The sequence below is a fragment of the Budorcas taxicolor genome, chromosome 2, assembly GCF_023091745.1.
Source record: "Budorcas taxicolor isolate Tak-1 chromosome 2, Takin1.1, whole genome shotgun sequence".
Lineage (NCBI taxonomy): Eukaryota > Metazoa > Chordata > Mammalia > Artiodactyla > Bovidae > Budorcas > Budorcas taxicolor.
In genome coordinates this window covers 9,081,826-9,105,735 of record NC_068911.1, presented here as the reverse complement: position 1 = coordinate 9,105,735, position 23,910 = coordinate 9,081,826, and the positions used below count along the sequence as shown (strand labels likewise).

Sequence of the window (23,910 nt, the reverse complement as noted above, 5' to 3'; positions counted from 1 at the left end):
CCTTCTGCTCCTGCCTTCAGTCTTTCCCAGCATCAGGGTCTCTGATTTCTGCCATATTTCAGTGTCTACCTGCTCTGACTGTTTTGAGCCTTGAAACATGCTTACATCTTATTTCTTAAAAGCTTTCTCTTGATGCCATTAGTTCCTAAAGTTATCGCCTATTTTTCTCTTTGGAGACTGCCAGGCTTCTTGAAATAATGTTTCAGCCCTTCCACACTTCAGTTTCTAATGTATGTGTCTGTCTTCGTCCCATGTTTGGAAGATTCTTGAAGAAGGGACCATCTCTTATTTTTCCCTCTCCTGTAGTCTCTTGTGTACAATAAGAACACAGCAGTGTTTGCTGATTCTAGAGGATGTACCTGTTGTAATAATTTTCATTTTAAACAATGTAGGAGGGATCTCCCTGGTGGTCCAACGATTAAGACTCCATGCTTTCACTGAAGAGCACCGAGGTTCACTCTCTGGTCAGGAAACTAAATCGTGAAAGATGCCTGGCATGGCTAATATATATATTAGATAATATATATATCCTGCATGGCTTATATATATTTATATATATATATATATCCTGCAAGATGCCTGGCATGGCTAATATATATTATATATATAATATACAATATACTTATTATATAAATAATATATTGTATATTATAAATATGTAATACAATATATAATATGTATATATTAATATATAATCAAAGCTATGTTTTCCATATATTTATATATTATTTATATTATATTATATAATTATTATATAAATATTATATAATTATATATATTATATATATTTCCATATTATATTATGGAGAAGGCAATGGCACCCCACTCCAGTACTCTTGCCTGGAAAATCCCATGGACGGAGGAGCCTGGTGGGCTGCAGTCCATGGGGTCGCTAAGAGTCAAACGACTGAGAAACTTCACTTTCACTTTTTACTTTCATGCATTGGAGAAGGAAATGGCAACCCACTTCAGTGTTCTTGCCTGGAGAATCCCAGGGACGGGGGAGGCTGGTGGGCTGCCATCTATGGGGTCACACAGTCAGACACGACTGAAGCGACTTAGCAGCTAGTTATATTATATATATTATATAATTATTATATAAAATTATACGTTACATATAAATTATATAATATATATGAATATGATTATTATAGAGGATTATATTATAGAGGACATATAACATATATTATATACATAATATAAATGTATATTATATATTATATATATATAAAAATATAATATATACATTTATATATAAATATTTATAATTATATATAACATATAAATTATATGTTTATATATAAATTATATATTTATATTATATAAATTATATTTATATAATATAAATTATATATCATATATTTATATTATATAAATTATATATATTATATATATTAATACATTTATATTATATATAGAGAAGATATATATATATAGGATATATATTATAGAGGATATATAAAGGATAATATATATTATCCTCTATAATAATCATATATTATCCTCTATAATAATCATATATTATATATATATAGTCAAAGCTATGGTTTTTCCAGTAGTCATGTATGCGATGTGAGTGAAAGTCTCTCAGTCGTGTCCGACTCTTTGCAACCCCATAGACTATATAGTTCATGGAATTCTCCAGGCCAGAATAGTGGACCGGGTATTCTTTCCCTTCTCCAGGGTATCTTCCCAAGCCAGGGATCGACCCCAGGTCTCCCACATTGCAGGCAGATTTTTTACCAGCTGAACCACAAGGGAAGCCCAAGAATACTGGAATGGGTAGGCTATCCCTTCTCCAGCGGATCTTCCTGACCCAGGAATCAAACAGGGGGCTCCTGCATTACAGGCGGATTCCTTACCACCTGAACTATCAGAGTTGGACCATAAAGAAGGCTGAGCGCTGAAGAATTGATGCTTTTGAACTGTGGTGTTGGAGGAGAGTCTTGAGAGTTCCTTGGACTGCAAGGAGATGAAACCAGTTAATCCTAAAGGAAATCAGCCCTGAATGGTCTTTGGAAGGACTGATGCTGGAGCTAAAGCGCCAATACTTTGGCCACCTGATGCAAAGAGCTACTCATTAGAAAAGACCCTGATGCTGGGAAACATGGAAGGCAGGAGAAGGGGACGACAGAGGATGAGATGGTTGGCTTGCATCACCAATTCAATGAAGATGAGTTTGAGCAAGCTCCAGGAGACGGTGAAGGACAGGGAAGCCTGGCATGCTGCAGTCCATGGGGTTGCAAAGAACTGGACATGACCGAGTGACTCAACAATAGCCTGTAAGCTCCAGGAGTGCAAGACCACATCTATTTTTGCTTTCCATGGTGTTCCCAGTGCCTGATAGAATAGATCCTTGAAAAGGGAACAATGAATATATGAAAGTAACTTTTGATGACAGGGAACATAAAGGCTTCATTAAGCATTTCAGAGGATGTGCAATGAATGGATACATGAATTGTGTGTAAGAGTGTGGTATAAAAAGAGACTTCATTCACTCCATAATGTTTAAACTTACATTGGGTAATGTGTTAGAGGCTGATGACAACCATGGTGAGCAAGATGAAGCCTCACTGGCTTTATTTTTAAATCTGTGGCCACACTGTGTGGCCACCAGCATGCAAATGCTGCAAAAATGCAGCAAAAACCACAAAACAAAACGCATTCATAGGCAAGGGTCCCTCTGTATTTATCCAGATCATCTCCTGCCCTGTGCATTTGCACCACTTTTCTCCTCTTATCCCGATTCTTTGCCCTCCTGTCCCAAGGACACAGGCGCCCAGCAGGCTACAGTCCACGGAGTCGCCAAGAGTTGGACAGATTGACTAAACACAAAAACCACTTGTTTCCTTCCCTCTGTTCTTGATGAATCATTTTGGGCAATTCTCCTTCTTGCCGACCCCAGGTCTTCCCCATCTTCCTCCCTCCCTGATAGTTCCCCTTGGCTTAACACACTGGCAGCATTAAGTTACAGACAGGAAAGTCCTCATGCAGCCGGTCCCATTCTGTCAGCTCCCTCTGTAAATCCTCTGGTAGCTGCGACTGGCTTGCTCTCAATCCTCTTATGACTGGCAGCTCTGGCCCTGAGCAGAATTCATCCCATGCAACTTTAAGATGGCCGATCATTTTCACAGGTTTAGGATGGACAGGGGTTTCCCAGGTGGCAGCAGTGGAAAAGAATCCACCTGCCAGTGTAGGAGATGTGAATCGAGTTTGATCCCTGGGTTGGGAAGATGCCATCCACTCCAGTATTCTTACCTGGGAAATTCCAATGGCAGAAGAGCCTAAACATTCCTATCCTAGGACGAAGAAGAAAATATCCATAGCTTGAGACCCGAGATTTCAGGCAGACACCTGGTCTTCCAAATAAATTCCAGCACTATATTGCACACTTGATGTGCTCTGACCATTCCCAAGGACAAGAGAGCACACAGAGGATGGGAAAATTCTAAGGGGTGCGAATTAATGTTTCTTTTCTCTAAAGTAACAAAGGAAGACTTCCCTGGTGGTCCAATGGTTAAGAATCTGCCTGTCAATGCAGGGGGCACAGGTTTGATCCCTGGTCTGGGAAGATTCCACATACTGTGGGCCAACTAAGCCGGTGTGCCAAAACTACTAAAGCCCATGTCCTCCAGAGCCTGTGCCGCTGCATTGAGAAGCCTGGGCACTGCAATTAGAGAAGAGTCCCTGCTCGCTGTAACTGGAGAAAGCCCACGGGCAGCAAGAAAGACCCAGCACAGCCAATAAATAAATAAAGGAGCAAAGGAAATGTGATAGTTGTATGCTTCAGTGAACCTTGGGATATGAATGGAGGCTTTTCACTGGAATTCCAGATCTCAAAACCAGTTTGGTTGGTCAGTTATCAATACTCTCCATTGCCAGGTTGAAGTATTTATTGAAAAATTGAAAACACAGATGCAATGTATTATACAAAGAAAAGTCTTAATACCCATAATAAAAGTACTGCTGGAAGGAAACAAAGCCAGTGGCTACCTGCCCTGGGAAGGTAGGCACTCAGTGAAAAATGAAATTCATTTGTAGGAACTATTCTAATGGAAAACTGGGGGGAAAAGGTTAAAAACAGAAGAAAAACAAACCCAACCCCACCCCTGCAAACCGAAACGTGGAAGAGTTTGTTACAAGTTTGAGACAAGTGCGTCATCACCAGGATTTCTCCGAACCCTCCTCGGTCTGTCCCCGTGAGTAGCAATCAGCTTAATTTAGGGCCTTCAAACCTGAGGTAGTCGAGGGCCACCTGAAAGACGAAACCTACTCTCAGGATCGGACCCAACAATGCTTGACCAATTGTCTCGTGTTGCTTTGGCTCCTGGGGTAAGAGACCGAGTCACCCCTGTGGGCTGTTGATCCTGTTTGGTCTGGACCTGGGAGTCGCGAGCAGCAGGCAGCTGGCCTGGTTTGCTGAGTTGACGGCTGGCAGGCCCGAGGTGGCGGTTTTCTTTGCGATAGGCAGTGTGGTCTCTGGAGGACTGAGGATGGCAGAGAGAGGGCAAAGCCTGTCTAGGTGGAAGGCCAATGCCAGGACTGAAGGCTTTCATTGGTGGGAAGGATTTCCAGAGACGTGGAAAGGTGGTAGAAGGTAGCAAGAAACTTCACCACTCATTAAAGACCAAGGTTAAGTGGAGCCAGGAGACCCTGCTAGACTAAGGAGCTGGCCAAGAAGCAGGCACCAGCCAGGTGCGAGATCAGAACCAGCTCCTTAGCAGGAGGCAGAAGCAAATCAACTGGACTGACACGTGCTTGTGACCCCCATGGTACCCGGTGTAAAGCCTGTTGTCCGCCTTGGCAGCTCAGACACTTCCAAGAAAGGATGCTCTGGGCAGTGGTTCTTCCAGCCACTGGGTTAGGGACTCAAAATCAGGTGGGATCCCAGGGATCCTCCCGTGCGCAGCAGAATTAGCGAACAATCTAAATTCGAGTCTCACTTAAACTCCGTGCTCACATACAGATTTAACCCCGCAAAAGCAGGTCTTCTGTTTTTTTTTTTTTTTTTCATCAGGTACACTCATATCCTAACTCTAGAGATGAGAGACACAGTGTCACACAAGATAATGGATACAGCTCTATTTCGACCTCTTGTCAGCCCTATGCCATTTCTTTGTTGTTGTCCTGCCTTGCTGTGACCCACTTATACTGACCCATGAGACTCCAGTCACGGATGATACTCAGTGACTAAGAGACGGTGAGGTTCATTTTTAGCCCTAGAATGTGATTAATGGTTTAATCAAGGTGTTTCACACCCAGAATAACACGCTCGTTTTTAGAACAGCCAAAGTACGACATTTTGATTTTAGCTAGAAAACAGGCTAGCTTCTAAGTGATTATGAAAGTAATTATACCAATTCTGACATATATTTCTTCACGGGAGACTGAACTAGCCTGTGTTCCTGTTTAAGTAATTCCATAATTGTTTTATTACTCTGGAAAAGCTCATGCAAGTTTTAAAAATTACTGTGGCTTCTTTTTAGAGGGAGGGTCATTTAGAGAAGCCTAATTTGGCTCAATACACTAGATTTTCTCCCCCTTGGTAATTTGAAGCACAATCATCTGAATGGCTGGGATGCTGGAAGCAAGGACCAGCCACCTTTGGAAATGCTGACCCACGCTGAGAACACACCCATCGGCTTAACTGGTACAGCGGGGCGAAGGCTGCTACATACACATCATTCCATCTGAGCCTTGGATGGAAAAATATCCATAGCTGAGCACAAAGAAGCAGTTAACGTAAGACCGGTCAGTCTCTACGGCTGCTGCCTCTTTAGCCCAGTTTGGAGAGCACACATGAGTCTCATAATCTGAGCTAATGGGAGGCAGCTCTTCGAGTGCCTGAGAAAACGCAGAGAGGGGGAGTTGGTGGTGGGTGGGGAGGAAGGAGAGTGGATTCACAGTGATCAAACAGGGGTCTCACAACCTGTCACGTAGCCGCACTCAGCTACGGTCCTTGGGGACAGGTCCTGGGACGTGCTTGTTGGCTACAATCTATGAGCTGCTACAGATAAAGGAAGGAAGACATCGTCTGTCCAAGACGGGAAGGTCACTTAAATGCCGGGGTCCATCTGGAGGTGAAGAAGTGCTGGCGAGCTGCCCGTCTCCAGGACACTGTTCACACTCCTCCTTCTCATTCATCCTCCTTCATTCTGTCTGCAAGGCAGCGAGGGCCCGGGACGTGTGGTTGGAAGGGGTTGGAGCCAGGGGTCCCCTCCCCTCTCTGGTTTTCCCTGACCCAGATTCTCTGAGAACTTTCTTGCTTCGAGATCCAAACTGGTAACAGACCAGATCTTGACCTTGCTTCTGCCTCTTAAAGACAGATGTCCCAGGGCAGCGATGCACGCCTTGCCATAGTCACACCTGAAATCTCAGTTGCTGCCAGCATTTTTTTTTGTAGGTTGTGATTGCTGCTGCTGCTGCTAACGGAGGTTAGTCATAAATATTCAAGGTACCAAAGCAAGCCCAGGGTTCTTTCCTGTTGGGAGCTGGCCTGATCTTCTGGGTCTATTGATTAGGTAGAACATGGAACTATCTCCTTGAGATTCAAGAGGATGCCAAGGCAGAAAGGGATTGGAAACCCCTCACATGTTCCCCCCTTAGGGCCCTGCCTGTGTCTGAAGGGAGGTGCCAACTTGAGGGACCATGGAACATTCCTTTGGGGGCGGGGGGCCAGGAAATGTGGCAACTCTCACTGGCTGGGTTCAAGCATGGGGTAAAGGTTTTTCAGCCCAGTCACAGGGAGTTTCTAAGATGGGCGGGACTCCTGAAGACCTGGGCTGTGGGCATCCTTCCTCTCCCTCTCTCTGTCATCCCCTTCCCTTGTGAAGGTGGGCAGAGGCTTTCGGCTGGGCTCCAGCTTTAGAAGGCAAGGCACTCGCTCTCCTTCCGCTCGACCCCGGGGAGTGGCCTCGGTGGACCCACACTCTCTCAGCAGGACACTCGGCTCGGGGGCTGGCGGGGAGCACCACGGCGAAGCCTGGTCAGCACCGTCGCTGTGAGCTGCTGTGGTTAGGGGGCCTGCGATAGCCCAGGGCTTCAGGGGCGATCCCCTGGGAAAGTTGGCTATGTGAGTAGAACTTGGGGGGAGAAAAGAAAAAAACAACCCAGCCAACCACCATAAGAAGCAGTGGGAATCCATGGAACTGCCAAAAGAGGGGACACAGCCTTGGCATTCTCTGCCAGGACACTTCTGCTCCACTTCCGACTCTGCGCAGACTCAGGGTCGGGTCCCGGTTTGGAATCCATCAGCCCTCCGGTGCTCACAAGTTTGTGCAAATGATGAAACGGAAAAGACTGAAAGGAAGACAGGAGAGAAAATGTGTAAGATCCTTCCTCTCCAGCTCAGCAGCAGCAGCGCCCCCACCCCCCACCAACAAGGACATCAGATGTTTGGGGATAAAGCAGGACTTTCCAGGAAGGAGGTCCCCTCTGTTGAGGTGGCCCTAGTCCCCCCTCCTCTGGGGGAGGGGCTGTGACAGAACCCAGATCACGGGCTGGAACACAGAGGGTGTCCCCATGGAAGGAATCTCTAGAAGGCCTGGGTGGGACTGGGGTGGACCCCCAGGGTCTGGCCCGTGACTGGGGGCAGAGCGCGCGCACACACACACACACACACACGCGCATCGATGGGCAGCAAGGATTTACACTCTGACACGTGGGGCATTGGTGTGACTCTATTCCTTTTCGGTTTTCGCTTCTTGCAGTGTAGATGGTGGTGCTTCGGTTCCTAAAAGACAAGTTACTTCTGTTTCACAGTGTTTTTACACACATGCATTCATCTAACCAACAACCTCAGCTGCCAGGTTGGGCTCTAAAACATGTGATTGTTAACTGCATCTCCCGGGTCAAGTGTCCAGGGAGGCATCTGTGGTGGGCTCCCAGAGCCGGCGAGCCCAACAAGAATCACGATCTCGGTTGATCAAGTTGGCCTCTTTGGACATGTAGAAAAGCAGTCCACCCAGATTCTGGGTGACCGGGAGTTCCCGGGCTGGCGGGCCAAACCTTCCTCCACGCCACCCTGTTTCTAGCTCCTGACCGCTTTCAGTTTCTTGCTGTGGCTACCCATCACTGGTTCTAGGCAGCTGGAAGCTTGGAACTCACGAACCCTGTCTGCTGGGGTCTTGACCATTCACTACTCAACTGGATGCTGGCCCAAAACAAAACTCCTGGGGGAGAAAACCAGGTTAACTGAGCCTGAAAGGCAATAGTGGTAAGTGCCCGACCACCGGTCAACGTTTAGGTCTTGAAAGGTGACTACAAAAACTTTCTGTTCACCACGGTCTACCCTCGTTTGGGGCTCTCAGGCCATTCAACAGTAGAGAGAAGGGAGGAGGGAGAAGTTCCTGGGTCAGCTTTCCTGGAGGGGGAAGGCCCTCATCACATCCTCCCAGCAACCGCATGGGCTGTGCAGTCCTCGGCCAGGCTCACCTTCCTCCCAGCCCTCGGCGACCCCAGCCAGCTCGTAGTGCTTTTTCCGAAGCTCTCCTAGTTTCTGACGCTCCTTCTGCAGTTCATTTTCCAGCTCCAGCACCCTAACCTGTGGGGAAAATTGGCCTTTTCTCTGAGCAGGAACCTGAGAACGGTCTCACGTTGACCAATCCCTTTCCTCTGTGGTCTGGGACTTCTTCTTCTGTGTTATGCATGCTGTTTCCATAGCTCAACCAGTCCTCAATTTCACCCTTGTCTCTGCTCTGATTTTTCCACCCTCTGGTTCATCCATCTATCCCAGGGTCTTTCTCACTGGGATCCTCTGTTGAAAATGATGCTTTACGACCAATGCTCAAACGAGAGAAGAGCTTATCTCATATTCCTCTGATAAATCACTAACTAAAAACATGCTGAATGTACGTGAAAGTTGCTCAGTCATGTCCGACTCTTTGCGAACCCATGAACTGTAGCCTGCCACACTCCTCTGTCTGTGGAATTTTCCAGGCAAGATTACTGGAGTGGGTTGCCATTTCCTCCTCCAGGGGATCTTCCTGGCCTAGGGATCGAACCTACGACTCCAGGTCTCCTGCACTGCAGGCGGATTCTTTACTGGTGAGCCACCCTCAGCTATTAAATAAGAAATTTTGCCATTTGCAACGAATGGATGGATCTAGAAGGTCTTACAAGTGATATAAGTCAGCTAGAGAAAGAAAAACACTGTATAATGCTCTCTTATATGAGGTCTCTGAAAAATAAAACAACATGAAAAGAGACTCACAGATACAGAGAACAGTGGTTGCAAGAAAGAAGGGGGGCGGAAATAAGTGAAGTTATTAAGAGGTACAAACCTCCAGTTGTAAAATAAATAAGTCATAGGGATGCAATACAGAGCATAAGGAATATGGTCAATATTACTGTAATAACTTGTATGGAGACAAATGGTTACTAGACTTAAGTTGATCATTTCATGGTAAATGCAAATGTCAAATCACTCTGTATACATCTGAAACTAACATAACATTGTTCATCAACTCAGTAAATAACAACAAAGAAATTGGGGGGGGTGGAGGACAAACTCTAATGTTAAGTCTGTCTGTATGATATATTCTAATCCAGTTACAACCCGTCTTTCAATCCCAGTTCCCTGTAAGTCCGGGAAGAAACCAAATACAATGGTTCTGGTGTTTCTGAGGTGTTGGTATAACTTAGCGTTATTACTGTGCAGGAAAAGGTACACTCTCACTAAAGGAAGGGTTGGTCTTGGTTATTCCTTCTCATTAACTTTACGAATGTTTTTTTTATTGGAGTATAATTGTTTTACAATGTTTATTAGTTTCTGCTGTACAATGAAGTGAATCAGCTATATATGTATATATACATATGTGTGTGTGTATGTATCTCCCCCCTCTGCTTGGACCTCCTTCCTACCCCCAATCCTACTCCACTAGGTCATCACAGAGCCCTGAGCTGAGCTCCCTGTATTATACAGCAGCTTCCCACTAGCTATTAAATTTATACATGGCAGTGTATATATATATACGGGCTTCCCTGGAGGCTCAGCAGTAAGGAATTCTCCTGCCAATGCAGGAGACACAGGTTCGATCCCTGGGTTGGGAAGAGCCCCTGGAGAAGGAAATGGCAACCCACTCCAGTACTCCTGCCTGGAGAAACCCACGGACAGAGGAGCCTGGTGGGCTACAATCCATGGAGTCACAAAGAGCTGGGCACGACTTAGCAATTAAACAAGTGTATGTATTTCAATGCTACACACCCAAGATTCTGATCTTTCCTAATCACCTATCTCCACCTCCACTGTTTTCTTCCAGCATCATTTATGTTCATTCTTGGGGTGATATGTATATCTGTATTCATTTCTCCCACGAGTCTTTGACTTCTCCCCATGGAAATAATATTTGGGGTCAGTGTCATAGGCAGTAGTCTGATTAAACTTACTGATGGAGTTCCTACCTGGGAATCCATCTCCTGCCGTTTGATCTGGGTCAGCGTAATGCTTGAGAAGTCCATGCTGTCTGTAAGAATGGGAAAAGGAGGGTCTTGTTGAATGATACTCCAGCTGACATTTACTTGAGAAGTGGCCGATGCCAATATTCTGCTGAAATGCTTGGTTTGTCATTTACCAACAGATGCGTGGATGTAAGTAATGGGGTAGAGTAGAAGGAAGACAGAGTAACCAGGATTGGAACGCCCCCCCCTCCCCAATGGACAATCAGCCCTGGGCGGTCATTTCTCTGAGTTCAGAGGAATGACTCAATGGAAAAACTAGCTAAGGCCTGTCCATATAGTGCTATAAATAGCATGCCCATGGGGTATCTCAACTTATAAGAAAATAAGTTGGAATATACAAAGACAAAAAACTAGAGAGAATTTGGAAGCCGGCCTGTGGGAAATTGGGACGGGGGAGAAGAATGTACCCACCCACATACAATGGAGAAGAAAAGCTCGGCTTCTGAAAGCCTACCTGTGTCCTCGATCTGTGATTTACCGGAAATAGTAGAGGCCACAACCTCGGCGGTGGCCTGGTTTACGGCCCGAGAAGCCTGCAGCAGCTGAGCCAGGTTTGGGCTGTTCTTATCAGCTTTCACCTGCCAGGACCAAGCAGATTTAGGGTCACACAACAGTCAACTGATGGCTCTTGACAAATATATGGGCTCTGCCGTGGTCACCCATGAACTTCTCAAAAATCACTCTCTATGGGGGTCAACCGCTGGCATCACTCTCTAGCATCAAAAATCATTTCTGGCTTATTTGCCTGGTGGCTTTGAACTCTATCAGTTTTTGAAAAATTTATGTTTAATCGGAGGATAATTACAATATTGTGACGCTTTCTGCCATAGGTCAACTTGAATCAGCCATATGCATACACATGGCTGTAGACCTTAAAACCGCCCTCCCACCTCTCTCCCCAGCTCACCTCTCTAGGCTGTCACCGAACCCTGGCTTTGGGTCCCCTGTGTCATATAGCAGATTCCTACTGGCTTTCATATGTGGCAATGCATATATTTCAGTGCTACTCTCTCAAATCATCCCATCTTCTCTCCCCTCTATTTTGATAAAGTGTTCCAGTTGTGAAACCCAATCTGGGAACATAAACAAGGACAGTAAAAGAACACTCCCCGGGGAACTATACACCCTGTGGAAGGATGTTGGTGATGAGCTTTGTGTTGGGATTAGCTGGAGCGATGTTTCGAATCTGGAGCCTTTCGAAGAGAGGCAGACATTGGTTGTGGAACCTCAGAGCCAAGCCAGGGAACCAGCTAACTGGGCCGGCGTTGCGCTCATTTGAGTGCTCCTTGAACGTATGGTTGCTCGGGGGTAGGCATGGCTGGACCCTTAAAGGCCATTTGCAATAAAAGGGAGGAAGCCAAGAGGAGTGCGTGTGGAGAGCTGGGTAGAGGGGCTCCCTGCTGAACGAAGGCTTTTAGGAGACCCCTGGAGGCAGAATTTTGAGACTCAACCTACCTGGATGCTGAATAAACCATCTGTTCTTGGGGCCAGTGCCAGGGTTCGGGTTTCTAACCTAGCCAGACCTTACAGTGCCCTGGGGCAGCTGTTTCCAACCTTTTTGGTGCCAGGGACAGGTTTCGTGGTAGACAATTTTTCCATGGACCAGGGTTGGGGCTGGGGGGAGGTGGCTTCAGGGATGTTTCAAGCTCATTATGTTTATTGTGCACTTTATTATTATTACAACAGCTCTACCTCAGATCATCAGGAATTCGATCTGGACGCTGGGGACCCCTCTCCCTCGTGGGGAGCCCATCACAGATCCTACCTTGGAGGCAGCTACAAGCTGGGCGGTGCTAGCAGCAATTTCACGTGAACACACCATGAGCTCCTCGAACTTCCCTCGGCCTTGCACCACCGTATCAGCTGCGTCTCTTGAGAGTCAGGAGACCAGACGGGTTATGAAACTGACAGCTGTAACCCCTCTGTTCTCACTGAGACTACTTCTATCACCTTGGCAGACCGGGAACCCAGACTGCCTGCCCTACTCCTGTGATGCCCCAGGAGACCCAGATTCCTTTTTAAACTTTCAGTTCTATTAACGTCCTTATCAGCAATCCATTTCTAGGGGCCAGATTTTTCCCCTTAGCTGTTCCCTGGGGTGGATCACTGGAATGGGGGTGAAGGTGAGGAGCCCTGGGTCGGACAGATACTTACACCAAGACAGTGGCTCCCCAGCCCACAGCTTTGGCGGCTGAGATAAGTCCTTCCGTCCATCGAGAATTCTTGGCATAAAATTCTTTAGGGGATGCTGTACCCTGGGGAAGAGAGAAATAATAATAGCGAACTTTTATTGTATGCCCACTACCTGCCAAGTACTTTTTATATGTATTAGCCCATGCAATCTTCACAGTAACTCTGAGGGGGGTGGACATTATTCCCATTTTACAGATGAGACAGCTAAGATTCAGAGAGGCAAAAATACTTTCTCTTAGGATACACAGAAAATAAACGGAAACAAATCCTAGGCTTTTCTGACTCCAAAGCTACAGCATTTCCCTTACATCCCAATATCTCTAACTTGTACATATAAGAAAATATATACTGGGACTATCCCTTGTGGTCCAGTGGTTAAGACTTCGCCTTCCAATGTACGGCGTGCAGGTTCAAACCCTGCTCGGGGAGCTAAGACCCCACATGCCTTGTGGCCAGAAAACCAAAACTTAAAATGGAAGCAATGTTGTAACAAATTCAATAAAGACTTCCTAAGTGGTCCACATCAAAAGAAAAGAAAATATACTATTCATATGTACATACAAATAACTTATTTCAGGGTGTCTAGTTGCTGTCTGTCATGTGCCAGAAGAGGACAGTGAGTACACAGGGTTTCCCTGGTGGTCCGGTGGCTAAGATTCCATGCTCCCAATGCAAGGGGCCCAGGTTCGATCCCCAGTCAGAGAACTAGATCCCACATGCTGCAACTAAGACCCAACGCAACCACGTGAATACATATTAAAAACAAAATTATTCCTGAGGGGTTGGAGGAGTGGGAATTCGAGGAAGGCAGTCAAAGGTACTAGGGATGTAATGTACACGATAAATATAGTGAACAAATTGCTATGTGTTATGTATGAAAGCTACTAAATCAGAGCTTCCCTGTTGGCTCAGATGGTAAAGAATCTGCCTGCAATACAGGAGACCTGGGTTTGATCCCTGGATTGGGACGATCCCCTGGAGAAGATCCCCCTAATACTGGCAACCCTCTACTGTATTCATGCCTGGAAAATCCAATGGACAGAGGAGCATGGCAGGCTACAGTCCATAGGGTGGCCAAGAGTCGCACATGACTGAGTGACTAACACTTTCACTTTACTTTCAAGAATAGATCCTAACAGTTCTCATCACAAGGAAAAAAAAGTTTTTTTCAGTTTCTCTCATTTTGCATCTATAAGAGACGATGGCTATTCACTAAACTTCCTATGATAATCACTTCATACATGTAAGCCAACCGATTACTCTGTACACCTTAAATTCACACAGCATCATATATCCATCAGGGATATATGATTGATATGGATATATGACTGATACGGAAGATCCCCTGGAGTAGGAAATGGCAACCCACTCCAGTATTCTTGCCTGGAAAATCCCATGAACAGAGGAGCCTGGCAGGCTACACAGTCCATGGGGCCGTAAAGAGTCAGACACAACTGAGCCGGCACACACACAAAATCACCTCTCAGACTGACCCAAAGCACTACCAAAGCAGATGTGGCTTCGTTCCTTACAGGATTGTTTCTAGGCTCACAACCCACGCCCTGGCCACTGTCTCCTGAGCAGCAGCTGTACACGGGGATATGAGAAAGGAAAAGAGGGTGATGATGCCAGCAAAGGAATGAGAAACTTGAAGGAATGTTGTCAACAGGTGACGGAGGGAGTCTGTCTGCATCACCCAGGAAACTGCTGCTAGAAAGACAGGGCAGGGACCTCCCTGGTGGGGTCCAGTGATTAGGACTCCGAGCTTCCACTGCAGGGGGCTGCAGGTTCGATCTCTGGCCAGGGAACTAAATCCATTTGCCATGCTTCACAGCCAAAAATAAGAGAGAGAGAGAGGCATGGCAGAGCCTACAGTGGAAAGTTGGCACCAGGTTGGTGCTTCTGACTTGCCTGGTTTCTAAAGTCCTCACTTCCTCCTCTGAGGGCTTGGACGTGCAACGCACCCTGAGTTTCCCTGGGAGGTTCCGGTGACATAGGTTGGGGTGAATGAGCCTGCCGCTGGAGGCTTTGGCTCACTGCCCTCAGGGGACCTGGCTGTGCCCCAGCTTCTTTCCATGGCATTTGCTGACGTCCATGGAAGTGGCAGCTGTACCCTCGGGCGGACACACATAGCTGGACGGCACACACCAAGACCTAGCTGAAGGTGTAGGGAGTAGACAGCCTCTCAGCGAGCTGGGATTCAGTAACCAGTGTAACAACACCCGCTCGGCCCAGGGCCCTCACCCATGCCTACCCGGCCACTCTCCACTATCTCTCTCTGCAGCTCCTTCGAAGCCAGGACCAGGATCTGAATGGCCTGCATTAGGCTGGTACAGGAACCAAGGATTCTGCAAAAGAGCAAGAACAACAACAAAATCATCAAGGGTGCAAAACAGAGATCCCCGACAACGCTGAAGACTGTTTTCGTTTTCTGGCCTAAAGAGAGGCAGACCTGGGATGCGCAAGAAGGTAGGGAATATTCTGGAGGTGAAGCCCTGAAGGAAAGGTGTGTGAGAGAGGAGACTGGAATGGGGATCATCTCTGTAAGGAACAGAACAGTGGTGACTTGTGGGGTTCCTTTCCCCTGTAAAGCAATAGTGGTGTCGTGGTATTAATGATAACACTGATCCTGGGACTTCCCTGGTGGTCCAGCGGTTAAGACTCCGCACTGTCAATGCAGGGGATGCGGGTTTGATCTCTGGTCCAGGAACTAGGATCCCACACGCCAAGGGGTGTGATATGGCCAAAAAATAACAATCATACTGATACTGACAATTCCATAGACTCGGCTGTTCCCCGTGGCAGCTTAATGTTCTACTCTAATTGGTATGAGCCAAGGCAGGACAAGATGGATCCTCATCACCCAGGTGCCACCACGCCGCTCAAACTGACCTTTCGTTCACCTCCAATTTGACTCCTGTGTCTCCAGCTCGGGATTTGCTGAGCATCTCCTATTCAAAAAGAAGCAAGGTTTCTGAATACATCGCAGAGACTGAGAACCCACTGGCGTCCTGTTACATCTTGGGTCCAACTTCCCGCAGATGCTGAGAAACCTAGCAGTGCCCACCCATGTCCTCATGAGGGGCAGGAAAACAACTCAGAGCTCCAAACTACTCAGTGGGAGGCAGCTGGTGCGACCTATGTATGGCCTGTGAGTGTCTTAACATCCTGGTGCCGGGCTGATGAGCCCAGAATTCTGAAAAGTATGGTACCATGCCAACAGGGGCAGCTGTACCAGGTCCTTGAGGCAGGTCCTCCTACCAAAGCGGATGGCCTGAGTCTTCCATCAAAGGACCTGTCCAAGGTGCCAGCTCAGCTTTTCTTAGACAACAGCTACTGTCGATTTACTGAGCACCTGGACCTAAGACACCTGTGTGTTATCGCACCGAATTGTTTATGATAGCAGTCCCCAGCCTTTTTTGGCACCAGGGACCGATTTCGTGGAAGATAATTTTTCCATTGACCAGCAGTGGGGGGGGGTGGTTTCAGGATGATTCAAGGGCATTACATTTACTGTGCACTTTATTTCTAATCTAATGCCGCTGCTGATCTGATAGGAGGTACCTGACTGTGGCCCGGAGGTTGGGGACCCCTGCTTCTTCCCTCTGAGGAAGGATTGAGTGTCATCACCATCATATAGAGATGGAATCTGAATCTCAGCGAGGTTAACGTAACTTATTGGACATCACACAACTAGCGAGTGATCAGTCTAGAACTTGAGGTTGGATGGCCTGACACCAAAGTATGGGATCCTTACAGAAACTGCTCATCTTCCCTTGGCTAGACCTTTCTATTTTCTGTTTCTCAGAGATCCTTAGGGGGTTTGGGTTTGTTTTGTAGCAGGCTTTGCAGAGAAGGGGGCTTTCCTGGTGGAAGTAAAGAATGACAGTAAAGAATCTGCCTGCAATGCAGGAGACCTGGGTTTGATCCCTAGGTCAGGAAAATCCCCTGGAAAAGGGAATGGCTATCCACTCCAGTATTCTTGTCTGGAGAATCCCATGGACAGAGGATCCTGGTGGGCTACAGTCCATGGGGTCATAAAGAGTCAGACACGACAGAGGTGACTTAGCATGCACGCACATGGGGGCTCTGCAGAGAATGACTGAGATATACCCAATGGGCAATGCTGCAGACGGGTAGCAGTTGCAAAGCATCACTTGAGGCGATCTCGCAGACACTCCCATACCTCTATTCTGGCCGTAGCAGCTTCAATGGCTGCAGAAGTAGCAGCCATCTCCTTGTCCACCAGGTCCCCCAGTTCCTCCTGTTTGATGTCCAGGCCTCTGGGCAGGAGATCCTGTGAACAGCATCACGAACACTGAGGCTACCCTCAGACTTCCTCTCTGTCCTCCCACAGCAGACCAGTAAACCTCACATGACAGAAGGTACGAGGGCCCCACCACGTAACCCTTCTGCAAGCCAGGGAGGGGCTTGTCTGGAATTCTCTCTACCGTGCGAGCTCTGCAACTCCACACTCCTCCCACCTCTATGCTCACTCAGAACCTACCTCCTTCCAAAAGGTCATCTCCACTGACCCCCACAAAGCCCCTCAGTTGTAGCCACTCAGACCCTGACCCCACCCAAAGTAGCATTGATTGAATTTGCTGCTTGGGAGGTACTTCAAAAACATCTTCAAATAGGGATGATGTCTTCCAACCACACAGTCTGTCCCTTATTTAACTTTGCTTCCAGAGCAATCATACGAGGCAGTTACTACTTCTGTCCTACAGATGGGAAGCCAAGGCTCAGGTCAAATATCTTGACCACAGTAACTGCTAACAGATGGAGAAGCAGGGATCTAAACTCTGGTCTGATGGAAAAGCCTGTGATCTTGAGAAATAGTGTTATACACACAAGAGCATAAAATAGATATGAGTGGGTCAAGAATATGATGACCCATATTATCTACCACCCAAACTTAAGGAAGAGCTCAAGAAACATCCTCAATACTTTGAAATCTCCTGTATATCCTGCCCTGATTCCATCTGCCTTCCTTCCTACTTTCCACTTAAAGACAAACAATTCAGAAGAATACTTACCATGTCTTTTTTTTTGGTTTGTTTTTAAAATCCCTATGAATGTATCTTTAAACAATATAATATTGAGTCTGCATGTTTTGGAGAAGGAAATGGCAATCCACTCCAATATTCCTGCCTGGAAAATCCCATGAACAGAATAGCCTGGTGGGCTGTAGTCCATGAGGTTGCAAAGAGTTGGATATGGCTGCAAAACTAAAGATTGCATGTTTTGGTCTTTATTTAAAAGGAACCATACTACAAGTGAAAGAGGAGAGTGAAAAAGTTGGCTTAAAGCTCAACATTCAGAAAACTAAGACCATGGCATCCAGTCCCATCACTTCATGGCAAATTGATGGGGAAACAGTGGCTGACTTTTATTTTGGGGGGCTCCAAAACCACTGCAGATGGTGACTGCAGCCATGAAATTAAGACCCTTACTCCTTGGAAGGAAAGTTATAACCAACCTAGACAGCATATTGAAAAGCAGAGACATTACTTTGTTCACAAAGGTCCATCTAGTTAAGGCTATGGTTTTTCCAGTGGTCATGTATGGATGTGAGAGCTGGACTGTGAAGAAAGCTGAGCGCCGAAGAATTGATGCTTTTGAACTGTGGTGTTGGAGAAGACTGAGAGTCCCCTGGACTGCAAGGAGATCCAACCAGTCCATCCTAAAGAAAATCAGTCCTGGGTGTTCATTGGAAGGACTGATATTGAAGCTGAAACTCCAATATTTTGGCCACCTGATGCGAAAAGCTGACTCATTTGAAAAGACCCAGATGCTGGGAAAGATTGAGGATAGGAGGAGAAGGGGACGACAGAGGATGAGATGGCTGGATGGCATCACCGACTCACTGGACATGGGTTTGGGTAGACTCCAGGAGTTGGTGATGGACAGGGAGGCCTGGCGTGCTGGGGTTCATGGGGTCTCAAAGAGTCGGACCCGACTGAGCGACTGAACTGATACTGCAAGTATTTTTCCATGATCTACTCTTTCACTTGGCATTCCGTGTGGGATATTCATTCTATGACCTAGCAATTCTATTCCTGGGTTTATACAGAAACTCTTATGTGTGTGCATGAGGAGGTATATACGAGAATGATCATAGTGTGGGACACCTCTGGAGGGCCAGTGGTTCAGAATCCGCCCGCCAAGGCAGGGGACGCCGGTTTGATCCCTAGTCTGGGAAGATTCCACATGCTGTGGGGTAACGAAGCCCAGGCACCACAACTACTGAGCCTGTGAGCTCCAATTACTGAGGCCCACGTGCCCTAGACCCCATGTTCCAAAACACAAGATGCCACTGCAATGAGCAGCTCACGTACTCCAAGTACAGAGTAGCCCCTGCTTGCCAGCAAACCCAGTGCAGTCACAAATAAATAATAAATTTTGAAAAAACTTAAGAAAAAAAAATCCTATGACTATGTCACTCTCTAGAAGGAAAGGTTAGCAGCCTCTCATTCACCATAGTCATCCTTCATCCACAGATTTCAGGTTCTCCATCTTAAGGCCCACTTCTCCCCCATGGGAACCTGCCTTCCCCATGTGATCGCTCTCTTTTTAGCTGTTTTGCTCTCTCTTGTATGCATATTCAATAAATTCAACATCTGCTGGGTGTTAATCACTCAGTGAGTGAATAAATACATTGTCTTCATTTCAGGTGTTACCTGCCCAACCAGATAAAAACCCTTGAAAACAGGAGAGCCGTGCTCATTCGTCTTTGATGCTGCTGAGCACGGTGACGATCACACAGTGGACTCTCCATTAACAGCCAGTGATGGAAGCCTCCAGCCCTCACTCCAAGAACTACCTTCTGCAGGAATAAATAATACCGATCATACCTCACTAATGGCCATGATCCTGGTGAGGCAGCTTCTCATGGCTGTGCTGTCGGCATTCTCAAAGATTCTTTCTTCCTCCAGGAAAGACAGATAGGTGAGGGTCTCCTTGCCGTACTGCTTACAGGCCTCGATCAGAGCTGCAGAGGCAAGGCGACAGAGGCTTTTCAAAGGTCCCCCTGGCTCCCTGTGCATTTGGGGTGGCCCCTCCCCTCCGGTACTCACAGTCGGCCGACTCCGGCGGGGCTCTAAGGCAGGTGGCACTGCCATGAATGATGGTGTCACTGGTCAGGTGGGCCAGGAGTGTTACCGAGTGGAGAAGCCCACTGATATCTGCAGGAGTTGAAAGGGAACTTTCTCAGTCCTGCTGGAGGGGTGTCACTTCTGTCCCTCCTTCCTCCCCACTTTGCAAGAGGGACACATACACTCCTTTTCTGGGGGCAAAGGAACCGATCGTCATTGCTATGTTCCAACGTTTCTGAATGTCACCTGGCTGTTGCTAGCAATATACCCTACTTATCCTTCAGGTCTTACCTTCTGGGCATGCCAGGTACTGGCTCCAGCATTTTTCCAGCTGCTCAATGCAGATGGAAGTGGAGTTGACCTTGGACAGCAGGTGATCTGTGAGAGGGAAGACAGGGTGAAGTCAGAGCCATAGTCACAGCTCACTTCATCCCCATTAGTTAATCTGCCTCATGGATGACCCTGGGGAAGGGCGAGGCGTGTTCCACTGCAGGAGCTGCCCTGAGAGTGGGGAGGGAGGAGAGATCGTTGGCTATGCTGACATGTGATTCTCTCATTGTAGCTTCAAAGGCTCTGCTTTGGAGTTATCTGGTCCTTTAGCCAAGAACCACGGCAACCACACCACGGCCTCATTTCCGCCCCTCATTTTCCATCACTGCCAATTGAATCTAACCTCGCCTTCCTGTTAAGTCTTTCAAGGCCCTAGGCATTGGCCTATACAGGAAAAGAATCTTTAAAAAAATATTTATAAAGTATATGTGTAACTGATTCACTCTGCTGTATACCTGAAACTTTATGTTCAGTCACTAAGTCGTGTCCAACTCTTTGCAACCCCAGGGACTGCAGCTCGCCAAGTTCCTCTGTCCATAGGATTTTCCAGGCAAGAATACTGGAGTGGATTACCATTTCCTCCTCCAGGGGATCTTCCTGACCCACGGATCAAACCTTTGTTTCTTAACGGTCCCTGCAGTGGCAGATGGGTTCCTTACCACTAGTGCCACCTGGGAAGCCCACACTCAATATTGTTAATCAACTATACTTCAATTAAACAACAAAAAAAGGCTCTTGGGTTCTCATTCCTCTTGAGCTTAGAGCCCTGGCTCCGTGGGGCTAATCTAGATTCACGCTCTGCCCACAATGCAGTCATTCCCATTGCCGCGCCTTTGTGCTCTGATCCAGAGACTGCATCGTGTAAGAGGTGAAGTGCAGGCTCCCTGCACAGGCGTTGCAGCCCCTGGTTCTAGCACTACTGGCTGTGTTCTCAGGTCACGTGCACCTGCTTCATCACCCGACAAAGGAGGGATAACGGTACCACGCCCCAGCATCACGGGGAGGATCGCTGGACCGAGGCGCGTAACGCACTGAGAGTGGTGCCTTCACATAGCATAGCGAGCACGCAGTAAACGGCAGCTCTTCCTGCTTTCTGGTTTTAATTTGGTTGCGCCGTGCGGGATCTCTGATCTTCATTGCAGCCTGAGGGATCTTTAGTTGCTGCAACTAAGAATGCACACGCCACAACTAAAGATCCCGCATGCCGCAACGTCGGCTGCTTTTATGGGTTATTACTCCCCACTTTTCTTCCTCTCCATGGTTTCACGTTTCTCCTCTTCTTTCAAAACCCAGCTCACACCATCTCCTGAGGAACCCTCCCGCAGCTGCCTGCTCTCCTAGCATTTCTGCAGTCAACAAGGTACCCACGTGTGTTCCTTCCTTTGTAACTGTGGGGTTTCCTTAGAGATGGGTTCCCCGCTGAACAACATACCCTAGTCCTTCCTGAAATACTTCACCAAATCAAGACCTTTCTAGTTGATACTGAAAACCATCTGTTCCCTCCCTTCTGCCTTGTCCTCAGCGGGACCTCTCAGGACTTTGCTGACAAGTTCCCTCTGCTTCAAAGCAAGCTGGAATCTATTCATGGCTATCCACACCTTCCCAGATGCCCCAGAGCCCGAATGCTCTTCTAATGTGTGCCCCATCCTCTCGTGATGGGGCCCCCCCTCTGACCCCAACGCATGCCCTGAGGACTCTGGAGGCTGGAGCAGTGGGCCCTTGCTTACGCCCTTGCTGACTCTTGGGGGTGCGCAGGGGGAGGGTATCGCTTCTGCCCCCCCGTGCTTAAGGAAGATGCCTCCCCGTCTAGATCTGAAGCTCACAGCAGCCGTGTCTGGATTGAGACCACACTGTCCTCCTTAGAGGCACACAGGGCTGCCTGTCCCTCCCTCTCCTGGCATTTAGAAGTGTTTTCAGGCCACAGCGCCCAGAAGGCATTTCACAGGTGTGATCCACGCAGTAGATGTCCCACCTTGTAGGAGGTGGCTGAGGGTGTGGAAAGTCCTACTGCCCATTTTACAGCTCCTAGGGGGTGGGGCCTAGGCATCCCCAGGTGATCCTAACACACAGCTGGGCTGGGAGCCTGAGTCAGGGTCACACGGAGTTCAACGCCAACACGAGGATCGGTACAGGGGGGATGGGGGGGATGACACCCAGAAGCCAGGCGAGGGGAGGGGCACCTGCAGATCCAGCGCAGCTCGAGAGAGTGGGCTCCTCAAACAGCCTCAGGGCCTCCCGTACCACCTGCTCTGCAGCCCTCCTCGCCTCGGCCAGAAGCATCTTGTGTTGGTCCTTCTCAAGCTGGCATATAGAGTCCTAGAGATGGTGGTCCCGGGAGGTGAGGGTCGGCCACAGACCTCCCTAATGAGCCTCCACCCACTACCCGCCGGTGACACAGCTGGGATTCCTGGCACCTTAGCTCAAGCTGCTGCTCACGAGGCCCAAGCCACATGGCTCGACAGAGAAAAAGCCTTTAACCTTGTCCGCGGGCATGTGCCACCAAGCACAGGAGGCTATGGCGCTGGACCACGGCCGCCCATCCTCCACCCTTGGGAAGAGAGAGCCAGGTTCCTTCTCATCTACTACGTGCGAGGCATCACAAGTTATGCTTGCCGAGTATTCGCCTTCACAATCTGGCCAAAGGCCCCAAACTTCCTTTCATAGCACACCCGCCTCCACCAATACCCACAACCCAGCGCCCACGGGTGTGAAGTTGGACTTGGTCTGCCCCAGGAGCACCCGGTACTCGCCTGTGCGCTGGACAGTTTGAGCTGTGTGTGTTCCAGCTGCTTCCGAAGAGCGGACAGCTCCTCCTCCCTACAAGCCATGGCGCTCATCAGGCTGTCCCGGTCCTTCTCCAGCTCTGTGATCCGGGCGGTCCACTTTGCCTCCGACTGTGATGGGGATAGAGTGGCCCGGAGGGAGTTGCTGGGAGAATGAAACCGTCCCTTTCCCAGAGATCCAAACCCACCCCCAGGCCATGAGGAATCTGCCACCTGCATCCCCGAGTGAAGACTGATCCTGGATGGGACCAGGTGGGCCACATGCCAGTGGGGACGGATGCTGTGCTAAGTTGCTTCAGTCGTGTCCGACTCTCTGGGACCCCACGGACTGTAGCCCACCAGGCTCCTCTGTCCATGGGATTCTCCAGGCAAGAATACTGGAGTGGGTCGTCATGCCCTCTTCCAGGGGATCTTCCCAGCCGGGGATCGAACCTGCCTTTCTTGAGTCTCCTGTATCTTTTCCTTAGCACCACCGGGGAAGCCCTAGCTGACAGCAACCCCAAAGCCCAAGGGGAAGAGAATGAGCAAGGGAAAGACACTCACCTGGGCAGAATTTTCCAGGCTGCCTTGGACAATCTGGAGTTCCTGTTTGCTGGTGGCAAGTTCTTGCTTCAAATTCTCTAGTACTTCTGTCTGTTCTTGAGTCTGAAGGAGAAGAAAAACAGGAGTACTATGATCTAGGTGGTGGCTTCAAGGGATAAATACGTGTAAAAAAATCCCCAAGCTATAAATGTAGATTTAATCTTTTTTTTTAACTATTTTTTAAATTTTGGCCATGCCATATGGTATGTGGGATCTTAGTTCCCTGACCAGGGATCAAACCCATGCCCCCTGCAGAAGTGCAGAGTCTTAACCACTGGACTGCCAAGGATGTCCCTGCATAATTTATATATAGAAGCAAGAGAGGTCAGAATGAACCAATAATTTTTCTTCCAGTTACAGGAAATGTCAAGGAGGAGCTTTAGGCATGGGGTCCCAAAGAATCAGACATGCTGAGCAACTGAGCACCACACTCAAACGTCATGCTTGAGCCCACAAATAACATGAAT

The 23,910-nt window shown here is 48.0% G+C and overlaps 1 protein-coding gene across 3 annotated transcripts in view; it reads right to left on the bottom strand.

Moving 5' to 3' along the window:
* Positions 1-3,883: 3,883 nt before the first annotated feature.
* Positions 3,884-23,910, bottom strand: part of HIP1 (huntingtin interacting protein 1) — a 132,823-nt gene continuing 112,796 nt past the window's right edge. For all 3 annotated transcript variants that reach the window (XM_052657282.1, XM_052657291.1, XM_052657299.1), the window contains 16 exons: positions 23,405-23,506; positions 22,829-22,972; positions 22,259-22,394; positions 20,040-20,126; positions 19,731-19,838; positions 19,509-19,645; positions 16,838-16,948; positions 15,544-15,602; positions 14,906-14,999; positions 12,613-12,713; positions 12,224-12,329; positions 10,913-11,036; positions 10,402-10,463; positions 8,434-8,542; positions 7,651-7,732; positions 3,884-7,299 (listed from right to left, as the gene is read on the bottom strand). In XM_052657282.1, the coding sequence (XP_052513242.1) occupies positions 7,680-7,732; positions 8,434-8,542; positions 10,402-10,463; positions 10,913-11,036; positions 12,224-12,329; positions 12,613-12,713; positions 14,906-14,999; positions 15,544-15,602; positions 16,838-16,948; positions 19,509-19,645; positions 19,731-19,838; positions 20,040-20,126; positions 22,259-22,394; positions 22,829-22,972; positions 23,405-23,506 (1,533 nt within the window). In that variant the 3' untranslated portion in view covers positions 3,884-7,299; positions 7,651-7,679. The remainder of the gene's footprint in view (positions 7,300-7,650; positions 7,733-8,433; positions 8,543-10,401; positions 10,464-10,912; positions 11,037-12,223; positions 12,330-12,612; positions 12,714-14,905; positions 15,000-15,543; positions 15,603-16,837; positions 16,949-19,508; positions 19,646-19,730; positions 19,839-20,039; positions 20,127-22,258; positions 22,395-22,828; positions 22,973-23,404; positions 23,507-23,910) is intronic.